At 34.9% G+C, this 22,745-nt stretch overlaps 1 protein-coding gene across 1 annotated transcript; it reads right to left on the bottom strand.

The window, feature by feature from the left end:
• Nucleotides 1-11,282: 11,282 nt before the first annotated feature.
• LOC131061722 (laccase-12-like) lies at nt 11,283-15,196 on the bottom strand. The gene is made up of 6 exons (XM_059212991.1): nt 15,086-15,196; nt 13,488-13,639; nt 13,138-13,382; nt 12,706-12,834; nt 11,667-12,617; nt 11,283-11,556 (listed from the first exon to the last, which is right to left on the bottom strand). The coding sequence occupies exons 1-6, from the start codon at nt 15,194-15,196 to the stop codon at nt 11,426-11,428; spliced, it is 1,719 nt and encodes a 572-aa protein (XP_059068974.1). The 3' UTR covers nt 11,283-11,425.
• Between the last annotated feature and the right edge of the window lie 7,549 nt (nt 15,197-22,745).

The raw sequence follows: 22,745 nt of genomic DNA on the forward strand, positions 1-22,745 counted from the left end.
GAAGAAGTCGGATTGAATGAAGGTAGAGGATTGATTGAAGAGGAAGGATTGCCCCCATGACTGGTGATCATAGGGGGAATTTCCTATATAGAAGTAGTCATTATGTTTGATGTAAAGGTAGGTATGCTAGCAATAGAAGTTGTCAAAGGAATAGAATGATTGACTTGAGTGGGAGGTTGTGTATAACCTAAAGTTTCAGCACAACTCTTCACAGGCATCACATTCGAATCCACAATGTGTGCAATGCCATGCAAAATATCAATTCCATTCTTATCGCTTTGAACCATACGTTTTAGACCCTCAATTAATGAAAGAGCTTGACTATCGGGATACTCTTGAGACATCCATTGCTGAAAATCATCAAATTGGTTATCCAATTTCGAAAGTTGTTCTACAGAAACCTCATGGAGAGCTTCATCATCATTAGGAGGATTAGAGGAATTACCCGTGTCCTCGTTAAAAAGGCTATTCAAATTAGGTTCCATCTCCTTGGTAATTAAACCTTGGAAAGACTTACTTCTAATACTTCATCTAACGGAAATAGTGTAAGTAGGGCTTATTGTTGTAAAACTCATGTACTAGAGAGGGAGAGAAGATTTTGAATTTAGAGATAGCAAATTTCAATAAAATCAGCCAATCTCCTAGATTTAGGCTGTTAAATGCAATCATGACAATCTCCCGAAATTTTAGAAAAAATGTCAGGGACCATGGCGCTCGGAGTGCACATGGTCCTTGTAACTTTTTTCAAAATTTTCAGGGATGAAAGTTATGATGATTTTAAAGCTAATCTGAAAAAATTGAGTGATTTTACGATCTGTAGATAGGCCAAATTAAAGTTGCAATCTCAAAATTGAACCCTACCAAGATTGTTGAAAAATGCAAAATTTGAATTTTGAAAAAGAGAGGGAAACTGAAATTTTGAATTTTATGATTTTAGAGGGAATACTAAGAGAAATGCAAGCTTTGAAATTTTAAAAATTGACTCAATTTCACGCAAAATTCAATTTTGAAAGCGGAAATCAAAGTTGGTGTAATTAAACACTTAATTTCAAAAGTCACAAATTGCAAGAATTTGAATAAAGCACTGAAATTTCGAATGAACGCCAACACACTTTTCAGATTTAGGATAGTAAGAACTCAATTTTGACACAAAATTTCAATTTCAACAATTTTTGAATGAATAGGAGCCTTAATCCAAGCAATCACTAGACCAACTTTGACTTTAATTTTGAAAGTGTTAGAATTGATGAAATCAGCCAAGATTCTGGATTTTAACAGAAAAATACAGTAAGATCTAGCTCCCGAAATTTCAAAAAAAAAGTCGGGGACAATGGGGCTCAGGGTGCACACAGTCCTCGCAACTTTTTTCCAAATTTTTCAGGGATGAAAGATATTATGATTTTGTTGCGGAATCCAAAGTTACAGCTGATTTGGAGATGTTTTGATCAGTGAAATTGTCGGTCAGAGGTTGAATCAAGAGGGTTTTACAAACTAGGGTTTTGACACTTAACCACTTAATTTTCAAAATTAAAGCACAAATATGAATTGATAATTTGCAATAGAAGGGTAGATCTGAAATTAGCATTAACAATTAAACATTTCACAAGCTTAATTACTAAAAAGAAAATTTAGGGTTTTTATGCAATTAACCTCTAAACTTTGCAAAATATCAAACATGGAAATGTAATCAAGGCATCCAATTTTCAGATCTAACCATGAATAATCAGAAAGGATGTTCACGTCGGGTTCACCAAAATGTAAAGAGAAAAATCATGAGCGAACCCTAAGTGTTCCCCCCACCACTCCAAGGAGAGAGAAAGGAGGTCACTAGGGTTGACGGTTTTCACTTAGGGGAGACTTTACATTCAAAAGAGGGGTTGAAACCCACAAGATCCAATCCCACACAATGCAAGATTGGATTCTAAATGAGTTTCAAGGGTTGTGACAGCAAGGCTACCCTCTTTTGTAAAGAATGTAGATAGAAGGATTAAGTTAGGAACGCATGAAAAGTGAGAAAGATTCGCTTATAAACAGAGATAGGAATATGGGATGAAGCTGCGAACCTAGAATTAGTAGTAAAATGTCGAGATGGCGTTGTCCTGTAAATTTGAGTGAAATTTGACAGGACGATGGCGCCCGGTGTGCACACGGTCCTCCGAAAAATCTGCGAAACGAAGGGGGATCTGTTCGTCTCTGCACAAGGATTCTAGATCTTCAATTACAGCTGCATACCTGCAACCTACACACAGAAAAGAGAGGACGATTGGGGGGTTAGGGATTAGGGGTTTGCCCTTAGGTCAAACCCCGGCTTTGGAATTAACCAAGAAATGAGAATATTGTAAATGTAAATGATTGTAATGTAATAAAGTACCAATACCTTGTTGTAAGAATGTTTGTATTCTTACATGCGAAGGTGTAATTGTTGTTGTATGTTGTATGTTATATGTTGTATGTGATCTCCTCTTCAATGGTTGAATCCTTGTCTTGAATGCAACACTTAGCCTTGAATGGAGACTTAGAATGCTCAATTGCTTGAAGGAATGCTTGAATGCTTGAATGCTTGAATGTTTGAATGTTTGAATGTCGCTTCTACCTTTTTTTCCATCTCCCAAAATGGGAGAGGAAATGTAGTTTATATACTTGCCAATTAGGGTTAAAAGACTGATTTTTCCGACCTTGGGCCAACATGGCAACCTTATTTTCCAATTTGCAAACTAAAAGACCCAAAGCCCCATAAGAGACCGGGCCCAAAATAGGGCCAGGGACCAAGGCGCTGGGCGCCATGGTCCTGGGGGACCAGGGCGCTGGGTGCCCTAGTCCTGAAGGACTAGGGCACTGGGTGCCATGGTCCCACCTCCAGGGATAACAAGGTGCAAGGAGGATCAGGCCAGGGTGCTGAAAAATACAGTTTTTGATGTCATGGACAAGTTTTGGGGTCTCCATTCAGGTTTAGTGTTGCGTCGCCATCATGAACCCAAATGCGGTCGAAATTACAAGTGTCACAATTTTAGGATGCTACAGCTTTGTTCAGAGCTTCTCTCGAATAGGCCATCTGATTACTTCTCTTCAGAGGAAAGGGAAGAAGTTTGTTTGGTCAGAGCAGTGCGAATCAACTTTTTGTACCTTGAAGGAACTCCTTGTTAGTGCTTTGATTTTGGCAGTTCTTGACCCATTCAAAGATTTCATGGTATGCATAGATACCTCTTTAGAAGGTATAGGTGCGGTGCTTATGTAGGATGGACGTGTGGTTACCTATGAGTCTCGTAAACTCGAGGATCATGATTTGAACTATGCAGTTCATGACTTGGAGTTGGCAGCTATAGTGCATGCATTGGTTCGTTGGAGATATTTCCTGTTGAGGCATGTGTTTGAGCTGCATAGTGATCACCGCAATTTGCAGTATATTTTCATGCAGCCAAACTTGAATGCTCAATAGTGAAGATGGATGGAATTCCTCTGTGAGTATAATTTTGAGGCTTGTTATATTCAGGGGAAAGAGAATATTGTGGCAAATGCCTTGAGCTGTCGACAGCATGAGGTTGCAGCATTGTCCCTTAGTGTGGACTTGAGTTAGAAAATTCTTGGAGTTCTTCCTCAGGACACTTGGTATCAGGATGTTAGAGCCATGGTAGAGTCTGGAAGACCACTGGAGGGTAGATATTCTAGATATATTCTTGAGTCAGATGGTCTTCTTTGACATCTTGGATGGATCTATGTACCTCATTTGGAGGGTCTTCGTGTTTTGATCATGACTGAGGCCCATCGTGCACCTTATTCGGCACACCCTAGTGTCAAGAAGATGCACATAGATCTTAGGCAGCTATATCATTAGGCTGGTATGAAATGAGACATTGTTGATTTTGTGTCCAAGTGCTTGGAATGTCAGCAGGTGAAGGCAGACCATCAGCACCCTATAGGGCTTTTATAGCTGAATTTGATACCGGATTGGAAATGAGATATCATTTCCATGGATTTCATAGTAGGGTTGCCTGTTTCTTCGCATCACTATGATGCCATCATGGTCATTGTTGATATATTGACCAAAGTTGCTCATTTTGTTCCTATTCGATCTTCTTATACAGTAGCAGTTGTGGCATGAGTCTTCTTGGAAGATGTGGTAAGGTTGCATGGGATCCCAAGGCGGATCATTTCTGATAGAGACCCTGTCTTTACTTCAGCCTTGTGGACCTCACTTCAGCATGTTTTGGGGACCCAGTTGAACTTGAGTTCAGCTGATCACCTAGAGACCGATGGTCAGACTAAGCATGTGAATCAGGTCTTGTAGTACATGCTTCGCATGTATGTTATGGATCAGTAGTCACTCTGGGAGGAATATATTTGCCTTGCGGAGTTTGCTTATAACACTAGATATCACGTCTCTATACACATGTCACCCTTCTAGGCATTGTATGGTCATCCTTATCATACTCCTTTGAGTTGGGATTGGTTGGAGGATAGGGTGTGTTTAGGCCCAAATTTGCTTCATGAGATGGAGCAACAGGTTGAGCAGATTCGTGGGAATTTGGTTGCTACTCAAGATAGGCAGAAGTAGTATGTCGATGCTCATAGAGTCAATTGCTAGTTTTCTGTTGGCGACCGTGTGTTCTTGAGAGTACGACTGCAAAAGAGTCTGATCCGTTATGGAAAGGGTTCTAAGTTGGCACCTCATTTTGTAGACCCTTTTGAGATCCTTGAGAGGATAGGACCTGTTGCCTACCCTCTTGCCTTGTTGTCGAGTCTATCCCGCATCCATGATGTCTTTAATGTTTCTATTCTTCGTGCTTATCATTGTGATGTGACCCATGTTCTTGATTGGAACGCTTTGTAGGTCTAGGATGGGCAACTTTCCATGGAGCCCATGCACATCCTTCAACATCAGGATTTGACCCTCAAGGGTCATACCATCGAATAGGTAAGGGTCCTATGGGATCCCAATGATGAGATCTTTGTGACTTGGGAAGATGTAACAAAGATGGAGAGCTTTATTCTTTTTTGTTTTAGGCTTCCAGGAGTAAGGCTAGGCTTGGGGGAGGATGGAGTACCCCTCCTTGATCAACCTCTTTTGTATGTTATGACTTACTTAAGTGACTATTCAGTGGAATATTATTATATATTGATTTGGATGCTTTGCGATGTTATTTCATGCTTTATTTGGATTTATGGTGTATGATTTTATGTAGTATCTCAGTGCTAATGATTAATGTTATGTTATGGATCATTATCATGGACTGACACTTTTCCCGTAGATTGCAATGCACTATTTGTATGTTGCATGTTTGCAAGTGTATTGGGATGCGATAGGATGATTTTCCTTTCACTCACTCTGGTGAGATAAGGAATGTCACAATTCTCCTTCATTAGTGTATGTGTCATGTCTGTATATATATATATATATATATATATATATATATATATATATATATATGTCTATATGCATGTGTGGTTTTTTGGTGTAGGACATTGCAGGTACTAGTACCGAGCAGGTATGGAGTATTGACTCCACCTAGTTTCACAAGTCTAAGCATGCCTTATATATCTGATGGGAGTGGAGGAGATAGTTGTTTTAACCTAGCTTGACTGCAATTACACTCGTGTGAGTGTTGTCAATTAGTTGTGTTTCCCCGTCTAGTTGTTATGCGTGTCATAGTGCTTTGGTTTGGTCATTTGAGAGTCATCACTTGATCATTCTTGCTTTTGCATGTTTCTATTTATTTAAATGGTTATTTAATTTAAATTAATGATGTTATCTTATGTTGGTGTAATTATTTAATTATTATGCTCTACGATTATTGATTTATTAAATTAATGAAGTGCTAGACTAAATGGTTAAATGGCTTATTTATTGTGTTTAGTGGCATTGATATATTTTGTGGAAATAAAAAATTGCCTAGCCATTTAAATGTTAATGATTATGTTGAAAGAAAGTAGTATTGGAAATAAAAATAAATAAAACATTCCATTTGACTTTTTCATTTTAATTGTTGGAAGAACTATTTTTGAAAAGGAGTAAATCTGATTGTTTTTACTTTTTATATATTTCAATTTGATTGGTTGGAAAAATTTTAACCTATAAGTTTAGGTTAAAAGATAATTTTCCATCTATTCCTTAGGATTCATGGGAAGGAGAAGAAGAGAATTTTTGGAGAGAAAATTTTGGAAAAACTTCCTGGAGGAGCCGAAAAATTTGACCTAGTTTGCAAGACTAGAATTTATTCATCTCTTTGCTTGCTAATTGCTTTAAGGTTGGAGGTGAACTCTTCTTGTTTTGAATTTGTTATTTGAAATTTTTTAGTTGTTTCCTATGTGTGGAAATTTATGCAATCTTCCTGTAGATGTTTGTGGAATGATTTGAATGGAAGAAATACTGTTTATTATTGTTGGTTTTGTGAAATCTACATCACATGTTTGTTTTTAGGAAGGAAATGGTTCATTTCTCTATCTGTTGTGTGTGTTGATCTTGAAAATCAATTTCTCATTTTACCTCTTCTATTTGGAAAAATGAACTACATTTAGCTTGCTATGTGCTTTCTAGTTTCATGTTGCATAGAATTGGGGTTTCTTGTGGGACTATATTTCATCTTTTACCTTGCTAGTAAATATCAATTTGAGAAGATTAGATTTGGCACTGTGTGTGTGTGTGCCCATGAAATGTTCCAGTAAAGAATCATTTTCATGTTAAACGATTGGGTGTATGGATTTTATGCCTTAGGAGGCATGTATTTTATTTGTTTTATTTTCTTACTTTTCCCCACCCCATGGCGGGCTAGTCCCACTACGTGAAACGGTAGTCTCTACTGCTCGCAAGTAGCAATACTACCAGTTGGCAGTACTACTATGCAGTGGCAGTACTACCTGTTGATAGTTACTGCTACCAACGGTAGTAGTGCTACTAGACGGTAGTCACCACTACCTGTTGGTAGTAGTGCTATCGGACGGTAGTGCCTGCTACCGGTCGGCTGTAGTACTACTGGTAGGTATTGCTTACTACCGGTCAATAGCAGTACTACCAGCAGGTAGTGTCTATGGCCCTCGGTAGTGGCAGTACTATGGGACAATTTAACTCCTGCATTACCAGCTATTTTACCAGTTCAAACCGATTAACATTATTTAGTTAATTTTTAATAAATCATATTTATTCTAAGAGTGGTTTTTGGTGTTAAATGAAATATGTTTTAGAATGAATTTTTTGTTGAACAAAATAAAGGTGATTTTCATATGAATTTTATTAAATGGTTAATAAATTTATCAATGGAAATCAAGGCATGAATTAAAGATTCAAATTGATAGAATTGGATATATTGTTGAAATGAATTAATGCCTATTAGGAATTCATGTTACAACCAGTTGAATGTTTAATGTGGACTTCGTTCTTGATGGAATATTGATTTGGAAATTTAACAATGTGACTGTTGGAAAAGAGTGTTTATTTAATTTTCAATCAATCATGTTGCAAGTGCTTATGATGTTGATATTCTCAAAGATTGTCTGAGTGCGGACTTAGTAACTTAGCTTTCCTTGCAAGTGTATAGTGTGTTATTTTTGGTCAGTGGTTCAGTCATCCTATGGTGGCGTATTTGGTACCTTTGACCAAGTGATATATGTTGGCTTCATTATCTTAACCATGTAGTGTCTTTTCCTTATGGTTAGCCAAGAGTCAGTATGTCCTTGTTAGACCACTTGTTTATGATAGTGGTGTTATAGTTGTCTGCTTTGCCAAAGGGTCTATGGGGAGTGACCATGTTTGTTTAGTGTCCTTTGAGAGAGTGGCTTTCTCTTGGGGGTTGTACTCAAAGTGGTAAGCATTACGACCCAACGAAAGTCAATGGTGTATCTTTATTTGCTTATTGAAGTAGAATTTTATTATATCCTTTCAATCTTTCAATGGTGTATCTTTATTTGCTTATGGCTTCTTTTGATCTTTGAGCTAAAGATGCATATGTAGTTTTATGGTTATTATGGAATTTATCTTTTGGAAGTTAGTTCTTCATTGGTAACCCTTAAGGAATTCTGGTGTAAGTCTTCTGCTTGTGTTATCGTGCATGTTTTGTAAATGCATTTATGATGTTTATACTTAAAAAAAAAAAAAATGGTTTCACCCTTGTTGTGGGTTTTCCTTCGGGGTCCCTGGCAGGGCATTACACAATCCACTTATCTCTTCAATCAATTCAGTCTTCTAATCAATCAATTCAGTCAACTAGCTAGTCTATTCAATTAACTAATCAATCTATTCAGGTCACTCTCTAATCAATCTAGTTGACTCCTCAATCAAATGAGTTAACAAATCAATCAATTGAGTTGACTAATCAATCTAAATCAGTTATCTATCAATCAACACTTGAGTTCTATTTCTCACCCCCTTTCTGTTGAAAATCCATAAATTCAACCTATTTTCATTAATTCAATCTGGCATTTTCAACATCTAGCTTTTTTAAAATCACAGCTTTTTCAGAATCACAAAATCAGAGTCTTCAAAGTATTTGTATGCAGGAAATTGGGGCAATACCGAAGAGCCACCAACCACTCAAATTGGAGAAGAACATTGGAAGCAAAGATGCAGAATGAGGGAGTTTTTATTTGAATTCATTTCTCATTTCTTGTATTGATTTTCATTGATTATGTTTGATGTTTGTTAATTAGATGAGAATTGGTGATTCGTTCTCATTTGCTAATTAGCTTAATACACATGACATTCAAGCATAGAAACAATAATTATCTAAAAATGAAGAAGTTTGTAACATGCAATATCGTGAAGAAACATGATATAGAAAATGCATGTGAGGTGGAATTACCTAGTGAAATTAGTATATCACCTACAAGACAAATTTGACATAATAGGTGGGTTTTTTGGATGCCTTCCTTAGCATTGACATGTTCTCATTGTCTAAATCCGAGATCACTCTTGCACAACATAAGTATACACATTTTTGCTTTCTAAATTTCATATCACTAAACATAAACCATCTTTAACCCTCTTTCTATTTAAAATCAATCTTGAGGTTGATTATAATTCACCTTATGATGATGCTACCTTATATCAATAATTTATTTGAAATATGTTTCTCACATTTGATAGTGATTTTTATATACAATTGGTGTGGTTTCGAGATTCATGTAGGAACCTCATGAGTTGCACTAGAAATAAACTAAAAGGATCTTTTAGTATCTTTAGGGTGCCTACATTTTTAGGATTTATTATAGTTAGAGTTGAGATTGACTTGGTTTATTTTTCATATTTCAATTGGGCTAGTGATGCTAAAAATCATAAGCCTTCTTTAGTTCATAGTCTTTCCTTAGGTTTTGGTCCAATTAGTTGGTCTAGTAAGAGGACAAATTCTATTTCTTTATCATCAACAAAGGCAAAGTGCAAGAGAGATATTAATGCAACTAGTGAGACTATTTGGCTTCAAGGGATTTTCATTAAGTTTGGTATCTCTTTCAGGAAATCCACATTCTTATTTTATAACAATCAGAGCACTATTTAGATATGTAGGAACTTATTTTAACATTAGTGAACCAAGCACATAGAGATTCATATGCACTACATCCAAGAGCTCATTCATAGTCAAATCATCAACTTAGTCTATTTCTAGCCTTTAGAGTAGGTTGTTGATATTTCCATCAAATTACTTCCTAAGATCAAGTCCATTCATCTATGAGCTCTTCTTGGTATGCATTCTACTTCAGAAACATCATCCTCATCAAGGGGCCTTCTAGTCATCCTCTTTTCTATCTTTTGGAGGAATTTTTTTCCACGCTAGGTGTTCTCCCTATCTCCACCACTTGGAGTGTTCTTTGTACTTGGGTACCTTATTGGTCTCAGTTGTTTGGGACCTAATCTATTTCTACCTATGGAAGTTATGCTCAAGGAGGTTTATTTTAGTGTAAAATATTTTCTCCTAGATTATAAGATATTTTCTCTCATGGATATCTCCATTTTTTAGGACAATATTTCATAGACGTGCTTCTATTCTCACTCATTGTACATGGAATTGGATGCCATTATTTTTGTTGACAATTTCTATCATGTGCACTATATGAGTGTGCCTAAGTTTGTTAATTCATTCCATGTACTTTGAGATTCTCTCTCTCTCTCTCTCTCTCTCTCTCTCTCTCTCTCTCTCTCTCTCTCTCTCTCTCTCTCTCTCTCTCTCTCTCTCTCTCTCTCTCTCTCTCTCTCTCTCTCTCTCTCTCTCTCGCGTACGCATGCGCGCGTTGCATTTCTTCACTTTCTTACTTTTTCAAAACCTACATTTGCTTGACTCTCATGGCCCAGCAAGTGCTACCATTTTGCTACAATATCTCATTCTAACATATCTTTCATAGCCTCATCCCCTCTTTGCATTAGATATTTAACCTTTCTATGAACATGTAGTTTTTTGATAAATATTCATGCTTGAAACATTTTGCTGGCTTGATGAAATAATAGTATCTCATAATAGTGAAAAGTTATTTTCATGGATGGAGACCTAGTAATGTTATTAATACATTATGTTCTACAATTCTATAACCATCAAATCCCACTTCAAATGACTTCAATGTTCACTAATTTAAAATCAGCATTTACAAATCCTCTCATCAATATAAGGGGCAATAGAATATATTTAATAGAAACTCAAATCAATATAGGATAATCTTCTTATCAACATACTAATACTTCCAAATCTTGCTTATCACAATTACAATAAAAAATTATTTACAAGTAAGCATCATAAAATTGAGATTAATGTTGATGCTTTAAGCACTTCTTTATGTTGTTGATTATCATTCATGACTTTAGAAGAAGATTGGTTGTATTTTGTAGTTAGCATACCTTGATATAATCTTTTAATCATTACAGTGGTTTCTTTATAATGAATAGTCAAAATCAGAAAGTATATTCCTTAAAAAAAAATGAAATCATGTCACTACATTTGAAAACAATTATTTACTACTTGTTATGTTTACCATTTTTTATTTTATATATATTCTACTCAACTTTCAACTTTTAATTTGAAAAGAAACATATATGTAATACAAATTTTATATGTATTTACATTTTTATGTACTTAAAAAATAAATATAATACTATTTTTAATATGCAATAACAAAACATACCATTAAAATAAATTGACATCATAAAAACAATTTAGCATCAAATTAATCTCAAAACACCTCGAAGGTGATCCTTATTAAATTTAAGTAGCTTTCTCAGCAGAGGACATTCTTGAAACTTCAACAAACCAACAATGACCAATCTAAAAATTATAGAATGGTTTTAAGAAGTTAAAACAAGACCCAAACAAAACAGAACAATGTACATGAAATAACTAAGATGCAAAAGAGAGCGTGGGGGATATTTCCCTTTTCCCCGGTCTCTATGGAAACTCCATGCAACTAAGGTGGTGGACTTTAAACCTGCAATCGAGCTGATGTGATGGCTTGCCGGCTAACATCTGGGGAGGTCATTAGGAGGAGGTTCTAAGCTTGCCAAATAGCCAGGCCCATTCTTCACCACAAAGACCATATTCAGTCCCCATGTTACATGATCATCAAAATGACAATGCATGAACCAAACACCTGCACAAATTGTAATTATTCATTACTTTACACAGATTCTTCTGTGTCTAATTTCAATGTATATATCATCCAATAAAGGTAGAATAGAAGATCGTATGCTTTTTAAATACCTGGATTGTCAGCTTTGAATCTGATAGCACTCCATCCAGTGACAGGAACTCCCACAGTATTTCGTTGTGGCGGATCGACCAGATTGAATGTAAGTGGATCTGTTTCGGCATTATAGTTACCAAAACCCTCTCCCACTATATAAAAGTCATAACCATGAAGATGCATTGGATGGTCATCAGGTTGGAAGATATTCGTTCCTTGGAACACCACCTCAACTGTACTATTATAATCTAGCACATAAACTTTTGTACCAGTAATGGGCGCCCAAAGACTTTTGGGTATATCATCGCCTGTATAGTTAAACACAACTGGGGGATTTGAAGGAAAGTCAGTGGTAAAGACGCCATTAACACCAAAATAATAAGCTTGAAGGATAGCGATATCTGGCAGGACAAGAGATACATTGTTCAGACTAGCAGTTAATCTGGTGTTATTAGGGCCTTGACAGTTCGTGGTTAGGTTAGTTCGACAGGGAAACAAGCCGAGCCCTACAGTTATGAAGAGTTCCTCATCAATGGTTTTGGGAACGTTCACTGGGTGCTCTGGCGAAGCTAGGCTTCGTAATGCTCTGTTGAATTCAGTCACAGTGGCAGTGTCATTGTATTCTGGAAGCTGCGGAAAGGATGGGGTGGCAGATGAGGGAGAACCCACATAGCTAAGAATGGCAGTTGTTGTGGTGTTATCAAAGGATCCAATAGCTTGAGTTGTGTATGCTTTGGCAGCAATGTAGTATTTGGCTAATGGTTGATCGGCTGTGAGAAGAACATCAGCAGTCTGGCCAGGGGATATAAGCATTATGTCTGTTGTGTATGGCTTTGTGTAGCAGGCATCCACAGCTACCACTGTGAGATTGTGTGATGCTATCTTGAAAAAGAGGTGATTATTTACTGCAGCATTGACAATACGCAGAAGGTAGGTTCTTCCTTGTTCCACAGAGATTTTAGATGTTCCTGCGTAGAAGCGGTAAGATTATCAATCGTGAGATGGGTTGCTAATTGTAGTAAAGATCTTGTGTGACTGCCTATAAAGACTTTATACCTGATTTTGAACAAGGATAGAGATATCCTGGCTGACCATCGATGGTAAATCCATTAGATACATTAGGTGCTGCTCCTGTTAGAATTGATTGCATTTCGACTGCTTCAGGATCACTGTTCCACCATTGCCCTGTTTAATGAAACCAGTTATGGAAACAAAGAATTTATTAAATCCATTAAAATATATAAACATAGATACGGAAGTGGGGTCAGTAATTGTGAGGCCTAATTTTGAAAACATGTAGTAGTTGCATTGAATAGGTTTAGAATAGATAATTATGATATTTTAGTTAAAAAATATTTATTTTACTTATTAATAAAAAATTTTAACATAATTTTTAACATAAGATTCATAGATTCTCACGTATTCATATATAGATTGATGCTGACCAACAGTAGGTTATTTTCTGATTACATATAAATTAATTATTACCTAGCACGATAGGAATCTCAGCGTGGGGTTTAGGAAAGGGATAAGATCTGCCTTTCTGAGGATATATGACCAGTGCTCCATGAACTGTTGCACGGAGCCACGAGACATGGGCATGCCACCACAAGGTTCCTTCCTTTGCAACAATGGTGAATCTGTATGTATAATTGCCTCCTTGTTGAATGGGGCATTGAGTAATATAACCAGGTCCATCAGCCCACCCCGAACGAATCTGTCTCACTCCATGCCTGGAAAACAAATATTTACGAGTCTTGTTTCGTAAATGCAAATCATAGCCTACAACAGGGATATTCTCCATGCAAAACATTGAGAGGCTGTATATATCTATTTACCAGTGGATTGTGGCATTATGCGGGGCTGTGTTATAAGTTTTGACGATAAGAGTGTCGCCCCTGTGTACATACAGAGTTGGACCAGGAAACTGTCCGTTCACTGTGATTATGTTACGTCTCTGGCATTGCCTAGTAATGGGTGTCTCCTTAATCTGGCCAAACCCAAAGCGAAAAAAAAAGAAAGAAGTATTTAATACAAATCACTTGAATAGAAATATGTTCTTCTGTCTACTATGTAAAATTTTCAATCGAATTTCAAAATAACAATTGACTTCATGTTTTCATTTTGTAATGATTTTCTGATGATGGATTATAGAATCTGGGCCGAAACGTTTGACATAAAAGTACGTACACAATCAAATTTAGAAAAAGCAAACCAGAAGATCAATAAAAATTTCACGTTTCTAATCGAAAATTAACATACAACGAAAGTCAAGCGATGAAGTTCTGCTATTGCTTGAGAACCGAATAAGATGGCTGATGTAAGGAACGCAAGCAGAGACCATGGTGAGATTAACAGCATATTGCCAAAATAGGATATCAGGAACCCGCAAAATCTTTGATAGCGACGAAGTGGAGAAAACTTGCTTGTTGCTTACGCATTTAAAATCTATTACTGATATTTATAGCATTAAAACGGAGTTATACCAAGCAAATTAAAGACGTAACGTTATGACGTGGGGAGAAACAATGCCAAAAAGTTGGTAAAAAGCTTGTTTCAGTTTCCTAAACATATTTTGCCACCGCAGGTGCCCGACGCTTAATAGAATTCTAAGGAAGGCTGAATGTCAATATTTTATTCATAGTGGCGAACCATGAACATTGACAATCATGGACATTTAATAAAAGAATATAGTGAACATTCACAATCATGAACATATTAATTGTGGCTTCCAATTGTAAAGTGCACTTATCTCCAAGGAATAACACGATTTTTTCATAGCCGCCCTGGACAGTCACTTTAGATGGTCAAATACGAAACGTTATAATATTTAATGATTGTGATTATATGACCTTTTTGGAATCCTAACAAGTTAAATGAATTAGATACATAATGTCATGGTAGAAAACATTCGGTTAAATGAATTAGAAATTATAATTCTTTGTAACTTATCCATATGGTCCCTATATCTATTGAATATGTGAGATATTGTCGTAGAATATTGGTGAAATATTATATTGAGATATTAGTCAAATATAGAATCTAAAGTTTTAATATTATTAATTTTAGAATGCAAGCTTTTCACTTTGTTTACTTCCATTCTAATTCTATGGACTACAGAAAACTAATTCCTTCTATTGTTAATCTATATTTTGATAGATTATGTCTTTCATTTTATACGATATTATTTGATTAGAGTTTGTGTAAAAGGTAAAAATGACACTTTTGAATTTTGAAGGAGAGGTAATTTTAATTTTTAAAACGTTTCCTGACACAAACAATATTCTTATGTTGACTAGAATAGAAAACATTAATGAAATTTAAAAGTATTTGTGCACCCGACAATTTCAACTTACTAGGCTGGGTTGGAGCATCTTTATACTATACTTACATGCTTGTTGATTGATAGTGAATGTTAAATAATATGACCAGTAACAAAAGTAAGTTTGTAAAACTTGAAAAGTATGATGCTAGCTCTATTAGATTTGGAGATGAACAAACTGCACAAATTATTAGAATAGGTTCTATTAGTTTTGTTGGAAAACATAACACTAGCAATGTTTATTATGTGAAAGGATTACATCATAATCTCTTAAGTATTGGACAAATGTGCAAGAAAGGTTACAATGTTGTCTTTCAAGATGGTGGTTGTGAGATCCGAAAGAGGTCTAGAACTATTATTGTTGCAAGAAAAAGGACAAGAGGGAACATGTACCAACTAAAGGCTATTACAGGTCATTTCCTATTATCTCAAATTGATGAAAGTTGGCTATGGCACCAAAGGATGTGTCACATCAACTTTGAAAATTTGGTGAAGATTAGTTTGAAAAGAGTTGTGAGAGGTTTACCAAGACTGACTGAACCAGATAATAGTCTTTGTAGAGAATGTCAAGTGAGAAAATATGCAAAGAGAACATTCAAAGGAAAGGAACAATCTTCTATGAGATTGCTAGACTTGGTGCACATAGACTTATGTGGTCCTACCAAAACAAGGATTTTACAAGGTAAGAGGTATTTCATGCTCTTAATTGATGATCATTCAAAAATGACTTGGGTTGCATTTCTAAGATAGAATTCAAAGACATTAGAAAAAGTTAAGACACTCAAATCTAGAGTTGAAAATGAAGTTGATAGAAGATTAAATGCTTAAGATCTAATAGAGGAGGGGAGTTTATTTCTAATGAATTTGACACTTTTTGTGAGAAATATGGCATTAGGAGACATTTCTCTACCCCTAGAACACCAAAGTAGTATTGTGTAGTGGAAATAATGAACAAGACTATACAAGAGGCAAAAAGAACTATGATCAAAGAAGAAATCCTACCAAAAGTTTATTGGAAATAAGCAATACATATTGCAGTGTCCACACTCAATAGAGTTCTATTCCTGAATAAATTTGGGAAGGCATCATATGAGTTATGGCAAGGAAGTATTCCATAAGTGAAGTACTTCAAAGTATTTGGAAGTAAATGCTACATCCAAAGAGATGAAGGAAATCTTGGAAAATTTGATAGTAGAGCAGATGAAGATATATTCCTAGGATATTCGACAAATAGAAAGGCTTACTGGTGTTACAACAAGAGATTGAATAAAATTATTTAAAGTACAAATACTGATGAAAATATATCTAAACATTTTGGTATACAAGCAGGATATGAATCTAATGAGTTCACAAGCAGAGAAGGAGAGGAGAAGAATATTGAAGAAGATAATAAAAAAGAAAATCAAGTTGCTCCAACAATTATATCAAAAATTGTAAGGTATATATAGAATAATCACTCTGAGAACCAAATTATAGGAGACAAGAACAAAGGTGTTATTACAAGAAGCAAAGCTGCTACAGAATAAGTTCTTTTGTGTTTACTTTTTGAAGCTAAAACTAAAACAATTTTAGAAGCTTGTACAGATCAAAATTGGATGAAGGCTATGAAGGAAGAGTTAGATCAGATTGACAAAAATCAGACTTGGGAACCAGTCTAAAGACCGACAGATAGGAATGTCATTAGAACAAAGTGGGCATTCTAGAATAAGTTGGATGAAGATGGACTTGTTGTAAGAAACAAGGCAAGATTGGTATGCAAAGGTTACACAGAAGTTGAAGGCATTATTTTGAAGAAACATATGGTCATGTTGCCATAATGGAAGCTATTAGAATGTTTTTGACTTTTTTAGAATATAAATATTTTAAAGTTTATCAAATGAATGTGAAGTCAACAGTTTTGAATGGGGAACTAAAAGAAGTTTACATTGAGCAACCAAAAGGATTTAATTTGTCAGATGATCCAGATATTGTTTGCAAGTTGAAGAAGGTGTTGTATGGGTTGAAGCAAGCTTCTAGAGCTTGGTATGGAAGACTAGACAAGTATTTCTTGGTTCAAGATTTCCAAAAGGGGTATATCAGCAAGAATATTTACTTTAAAGTTGAATCATATAAGACCCTAATTGTTGTAGTATATGTGGATGACATAATTTTTGGAGGAAATGATGGCATATGCAAGAAGTTTGCTGGTGAAATGCAAAAGGAATTTGAAATATCCTTGATTGGTGAGTTGAGTTTCTTTCTTATGTTGCAATTGAATCAAAACATTAAAAGAATTTTTATTTTTGTGTCAAAGTATGTTAGAGAGTTGTTGAAGAAGTTTGGATTCGAGAATGCCAAATCGGTGTACTCCTATGAGTACTAGATGCAAGGTGACTAATGATGATAAATCTTCTATGACTAATGCAAGCAAATATAAATTAATGATTGGAGGATTGTTATACTTGATTTCTACTAGACCAGATATCATGTATGTTGTATTTCTTGTAGCTAGATTTCAAAAAGATCCAAAAGAGACATATTGTTGCAATAAAGAGAATTCTTAGATATTTGAAAGGAATAGAAGATCTTGGACTATGGTATGGCAGTGGATTATATTTTACTTTAAAATCTTATACTAATGCAGATTGGGAAGGAAGTGTTGATGATAGGAGGAGTACCAGTGGAGGATCATTTTTCCTTGGCTCCTAGTTAATTGCATGGTTAAGTAAAAAGAAGGACTCTGTGTCTTTATCAACCATAGAAGCTAAATACATTGCAGCCACATCATGTTGCGCATAGATACTTTGGATGAAACAAACATTAAAGGATATTGGTGTGATATTTGATGAACCGATCTCAATCATATGTGAAAACACTAGTGCTGTAAATATCTCTAAGAATTTGGTACTACATTCCAAAACAATGAACATCTCTATCTGGTATCACTTCTTAAGGGAGAAGGTGTTGGACAATGAAGTAAAACTTGAGTATGTACCTACAAAAGAGCAGGTTGCAGGTTGGAGAGATTGGAGAGATATGGAGATGTCACAAAGATGTATAGATAAAGGAGTTATGAATCTGATTTTAAGTGTCTATCATTGATTAATGTTGCCATCAATGACAAATGGGGAGATTGTTGCAAATGTGAAGTTGATGGGGTGTGAGTATGGTTGTAATTGGTGTCAATATATTGATTCTCTGTTTCAGTGATTGGTTTGTGCTTTGCATTTTAAATATGTTGTAGTTGTAGTCATGAATCTTTTGTATATTGTTGGATGTTGCCTTTGGATTTCATTCTTATGATTTGGTGCTTTGAAATTTATGCACTAGAAGTGTATTCAGTGCTTATGGTGTTCGATAGTGTTTGCAATGCTTCGTATTTCTCTGCATTTCTAGTTTTGATGATGATATATTGGATTTATATTGTTTATTTCTTTATCTTTGTTATTCTAATTTGAGACGTGATGATGTGTTTTGAAGATGTGGTTATAAATGTGTTCATTCTGAGTTCGGTCAACCTTGAACGTTCTATTTTTGCTCTGATGATTCTAGCATATGGATAATGTGTTGTTTTGGTTGATGTCATGCATTGTGGTGTTGTCCACTTCTCATTCCTTTCATTCACAGAAATGTTTAGTGTGGAGCTATTTCAAATTTTATTCCGATAAATTGTTTGGTCGACTTGCGAGACTTTTATTTCAAGAGATTAGTATAAAGAAAGGATGACTGTAATGAAGGGATATTGATGTAAGTGTATTGGAAAATAAGATCTGTCTCCTATTGGTGTAAATTTGTGCGAGGTTGTGTGTAGTTATGGTTGAGCAGTGTGGTAGTGCACTAATTCTATTTGGTACTGGAGGTAGTGAACCAAAGATCTGTTTCGACATTGTAACTAGTGGTAGTTGTGCTACAATGGTGGATTCTTTCTTTTTCCTGCTTCTTCTGGGCAATCAGCCCTTTTCTTGCAATTTTAGTGAGGTAGTGAACCCACATGCAGTGAGCCACCCTTTACAAAATTCACATTAACTGGTGTCACCCTAACTGGTGTTTTATACTTGAGAATTAGCATTCTTCATTTTTTCTCTTCTTGGGTTTTCCATGTCAAATCTGGTGTTTAATGTGTGTACTCTCTAATGCTTATATCTATTTATGGTTAAGTAATCAAGAATTAATTTACGAGATCTATTTCTGTGGAATAAATAAAATATTTTAATTGACAACTGATTCACCCCCTCCCTCCCAGTTGTTTGGGATATTCAACAGAGGATGTCATGAAAGGCTATCGTCACCTCAATGAAATGGGAAGTGGACACCTAGAGATTAATTGCACATGCAAAGATGAGCTTCCTATCATGCTTTTGCATAGCATAACCCCACCACAACCCACATGGCTTAGGTTTCTATGTGAGAAATAGTCAAAATTATTTTAGCCAACCATGGAAAGGGTGCGGTGGTTGTAAACTAAGATTATTGCTAATATGCAGTTTTCTCTTTAAATATTTTAATATCCACTTTGTTGAAATAAAATTATAGTCTCTATAACAACTTGTAGTTATCATTTGCATTTTCTTATAATAATATTCAAAAGGTGATTTCTATTATACTCACTTCATTATCTATAACCCTTACTAGTTTATGGTCTCATTGAATTCTAAATTTCATTTCTTGAATTTTGAATCCTATGACCTATCAAAAGACAAGTGATTCAACTTTATACAAAATTGAATCATTAACCAATATACCAAAGTATTCCCCTAAAACAAAATTATGAAATTAAATTGAAAATATTACAAACATAAAAGTTTAATCCCAATGTACATTGATAATTCTCAAGATATATTTCAGTCGTTAGGCTTCTGTTTGGGCTTTTCTTACTGGAAAATTGTCATCCTACTAGCGAAATGTTTTCCAACGACGTTTTATGGTGGATGTTTTGATAGTTTGCGGTTATTTTCCCACCATGCTTTAAGGTGCATGTTTACACACATTTTGGGTACGTTTTGGTGTACAAAGAAATAGAAATATGTGATGAACAAGGCAAATACCATGCAATACATATTGTTTGCCCCTCTGTAAACTATGAGGACATTTAATTGAATTTATTGTTATTTATGGCTATGATTGGTGTTATTTTATATGTGGTATTTGCATTTGGGTTTTCAAATTTTTGTTTTGTAGAGAACTTTCTTTTGTCATTTGCTCAATGAAACAAAAAAAACAAAGGAAGCTACATATGTTAACAATTTTGTGTGAAGATTTGGGTGAGAATTTTTCCCTATTCAAAGACTGTTTCATAATCGAAGAAGTGAAGAATTGTAGGTCAGATATTTCTTACTTCATTTTGCAAACAACCGTTAATTTATCGGATTTCTTATTTGAGTACTTAGGGTTTTTAGAACAAATTCTTTGCCTAGCTTTTTTAGAGTATTATCAACTATTTCATCAGTTCAAGTGTTTAGGGTTTCGTTCTGTGTGTGAATATACGTTTTCCCTTTTCAAATATTATTTATTTATTTATTTTTTTCTTGATTTGATTTCATAAACTTTAAAATTTGTGGCCATATTTCTCAAATAGAAAACTGATTACAATTTTAGGGTAATTGTGGGTTTGAACAAAAATATAATAGGGTTTTGATTGTAGGTTTGAACAAAAAGGTAAAAGGGTTTCAGAACAGTTTAGGCTTTTTTATCAAGCTAATGGCCTATAATTGAAGGCATATTTATCAAGGAAACTATGTGCCCATATTTCCTTTGCGGCCATATTTCTGAAACAAAAAACTGATTACAATTTTAGGGTTGTTTGGGGGTTAATTATCGGTTTGAAGAGATATATAAAAGGGTTTTGGAAAATTTTAGGGTTTTTATCAAGACAATGGCCTATATTTGAAGGCATATTTGTTGGCAAAACTCTGCGGCCATATTTATGAAACAAAAAACTAATTAGAATTTTAGGGTTCTTTAGTGTTAATTGTGGGTTTGAATAGAAAATATACTCATTAAAGAAAGATTTGTTTATTAGGGGTGGTTATCTTAGTTTTTCTACAAAACCCTAGTTTTTTTTTATAAATCCATATTTGACTGGGCTTTTCAAAAATCCACTGTTATTTGACATGGTATAACCCTACAACCAATGTCATTTACATGGTTAACGAAAAATATATGTACACAAAATACTTTATAGATTGACAATGATAGTACCACAAACAAGCCTTATTTGCTAGATCTGTATTTTTTTAACATGAGCAAGGGCAAGGGCCACAAAAAAACCTTATTTTATAATTTTTAATTATTTGATATATTTTTAATAAGAATTGTTACATCTTTGATCCAAAATAACATGTGTGATTTGAAAATCCAAAAAATTAAATTGAATTTCAAAATGACATACATGCGTTCTCTTTACATTTGTAAAAGTTGTAATCCTAGTTACTAGTTCTGATAGACTTAACTAAAACCAACATAATATTCCGTATTTTTATTATAATATCATACAAAAGCTTGTTTAATTATTTGGATTTTTGAAAATATAGAATATAAATACTAAACCTATTTTATTAAATCATTGTACATGAATAATGGAAATGAATAAACAAAAAATGATTTCAAAACATCATCCAAATATTAAGGAACTATAGCAAGTTGTTAAACAATACAAATGACATACCCTCGCATAAGTATTTAAACAATAACAAAAAAAATTATATGATACAAAGTCAAGTTGATACCAATCACACAAACAACCAAAACACAACATGACATAACAAAAAAAGACAAAAAAACTAATTCAAATTCTTTGAATTTTTTGTTGCTTCCACTTCAAGCTGAGAAAGGTTTGATGGATAACTTCTTCACATCTCTCACATCTTATGCAGCTTGATCCACCATCTTCTTGTTGCTCACCCTAGTATGAGTACAAGGGCCTCTACCTACTCTTGAGTAACTTTCTTTACTTTCTCAATGGCATCAATATCAATGAAGGATGATTTAGCCCCTTGAGCCCTCTAAAACTTCTCTTTCATAAATCTAATGCTCTCTGCACTAGACTTGATAGCCTTGTAGCTAAATTTGACTAGAGTAACTAAATTATCATTGATCCTTTTGTAGTTCGTCTACAATCTCATGATTCTCCCTTTGAAATATTCCTTCATGTGTTCTATATCCTTAACTGCTTTTTGCAAGGAAACAACCATGTTACTTCCTTCCTTCTCTAGCCAATTTGAATTTGATTCCTTTAGGTTATCCACTTTGTTGTTGACACCATGTATAGAAATATTAATCATATTAATCCCATGAATGAAAAACTTTTGTATTCTAAAATTATTAACAACAATGTTCCGAGCCACTGCAAGGAGGTTCGAAGGATGCTCTCAATCAATATTTAACATGGGAGCTTCATGGTTTAGGTCATGAGGGAAAGGGGGCCTCCCATGATGGCCTATCTTTGCATGGGATTCCTCTGAAACCCTCAAACCCTCTTGATTACCTACCTTAAGGGAAGAATCCAAAGAAGAATCTTTGCTAGCCCCATCATTCCTTTTCCTTTTCTTAAAACCTATCCCCTCTTCTCCTTTAGATAAACTATCTTGTGAACTGAAATAGGGGAAGCCTTTCTACCTTTAGGGTGTCTTTCACAAGCCTTCTTCCCCTTATCCCATTCCCAATCCTCATTATTCCATCCACTACCCTTAGAGAAAGGGGAATCATAACCATCTAGATCAGAACAATCTCCATCTTTAACAGATTTACCTTTCCCCAAGAAATTTTTGAAATGCTCCATTAATAGTAAGATCAAACC

This window comes from Cryptomeria japonica, chromosome 10, assembly GCF_030272615.1.
Source record: "Cryptomeria japonica chromosome 10, Sugi_1.0, whole genome shotgun sequence".
Taxonomy (NCBI): Eukaryota; Viridiplantae; Streptophyta; class Pinopsida; order Cupressales; family Cupressaceae; genus Cryptomeria; species Cryptomeria japonica.

What these genes read in the sequence shown, in the direction of transcription:
- LOC131061722 (XM_059212991.1), bottom strand. Translation starts at nt 15,196, where the DNA reads ATGTTTTCCAACAAAACTAATAGAACCTATTCTAATAATTTGTGCAGT. An exon ending in AGTTTTACAAACTTACTTTT is followed by an intron (nt 13,640 to 15,085) that starts GTTACTGGTCAT and finishes GGGTTTGGCCAG; the next exon opens with ATTAAGGAGACACCCATTAC. An exon ending in ATTCAAAGCTGACAATCCAG is followed by an intron (nt 11,557 to 11,666) that starts GTATTTAAAAAG and finishes CAATTTGTGCAG; the next exon opens with GTGTTTGGTTCATGCATTGT.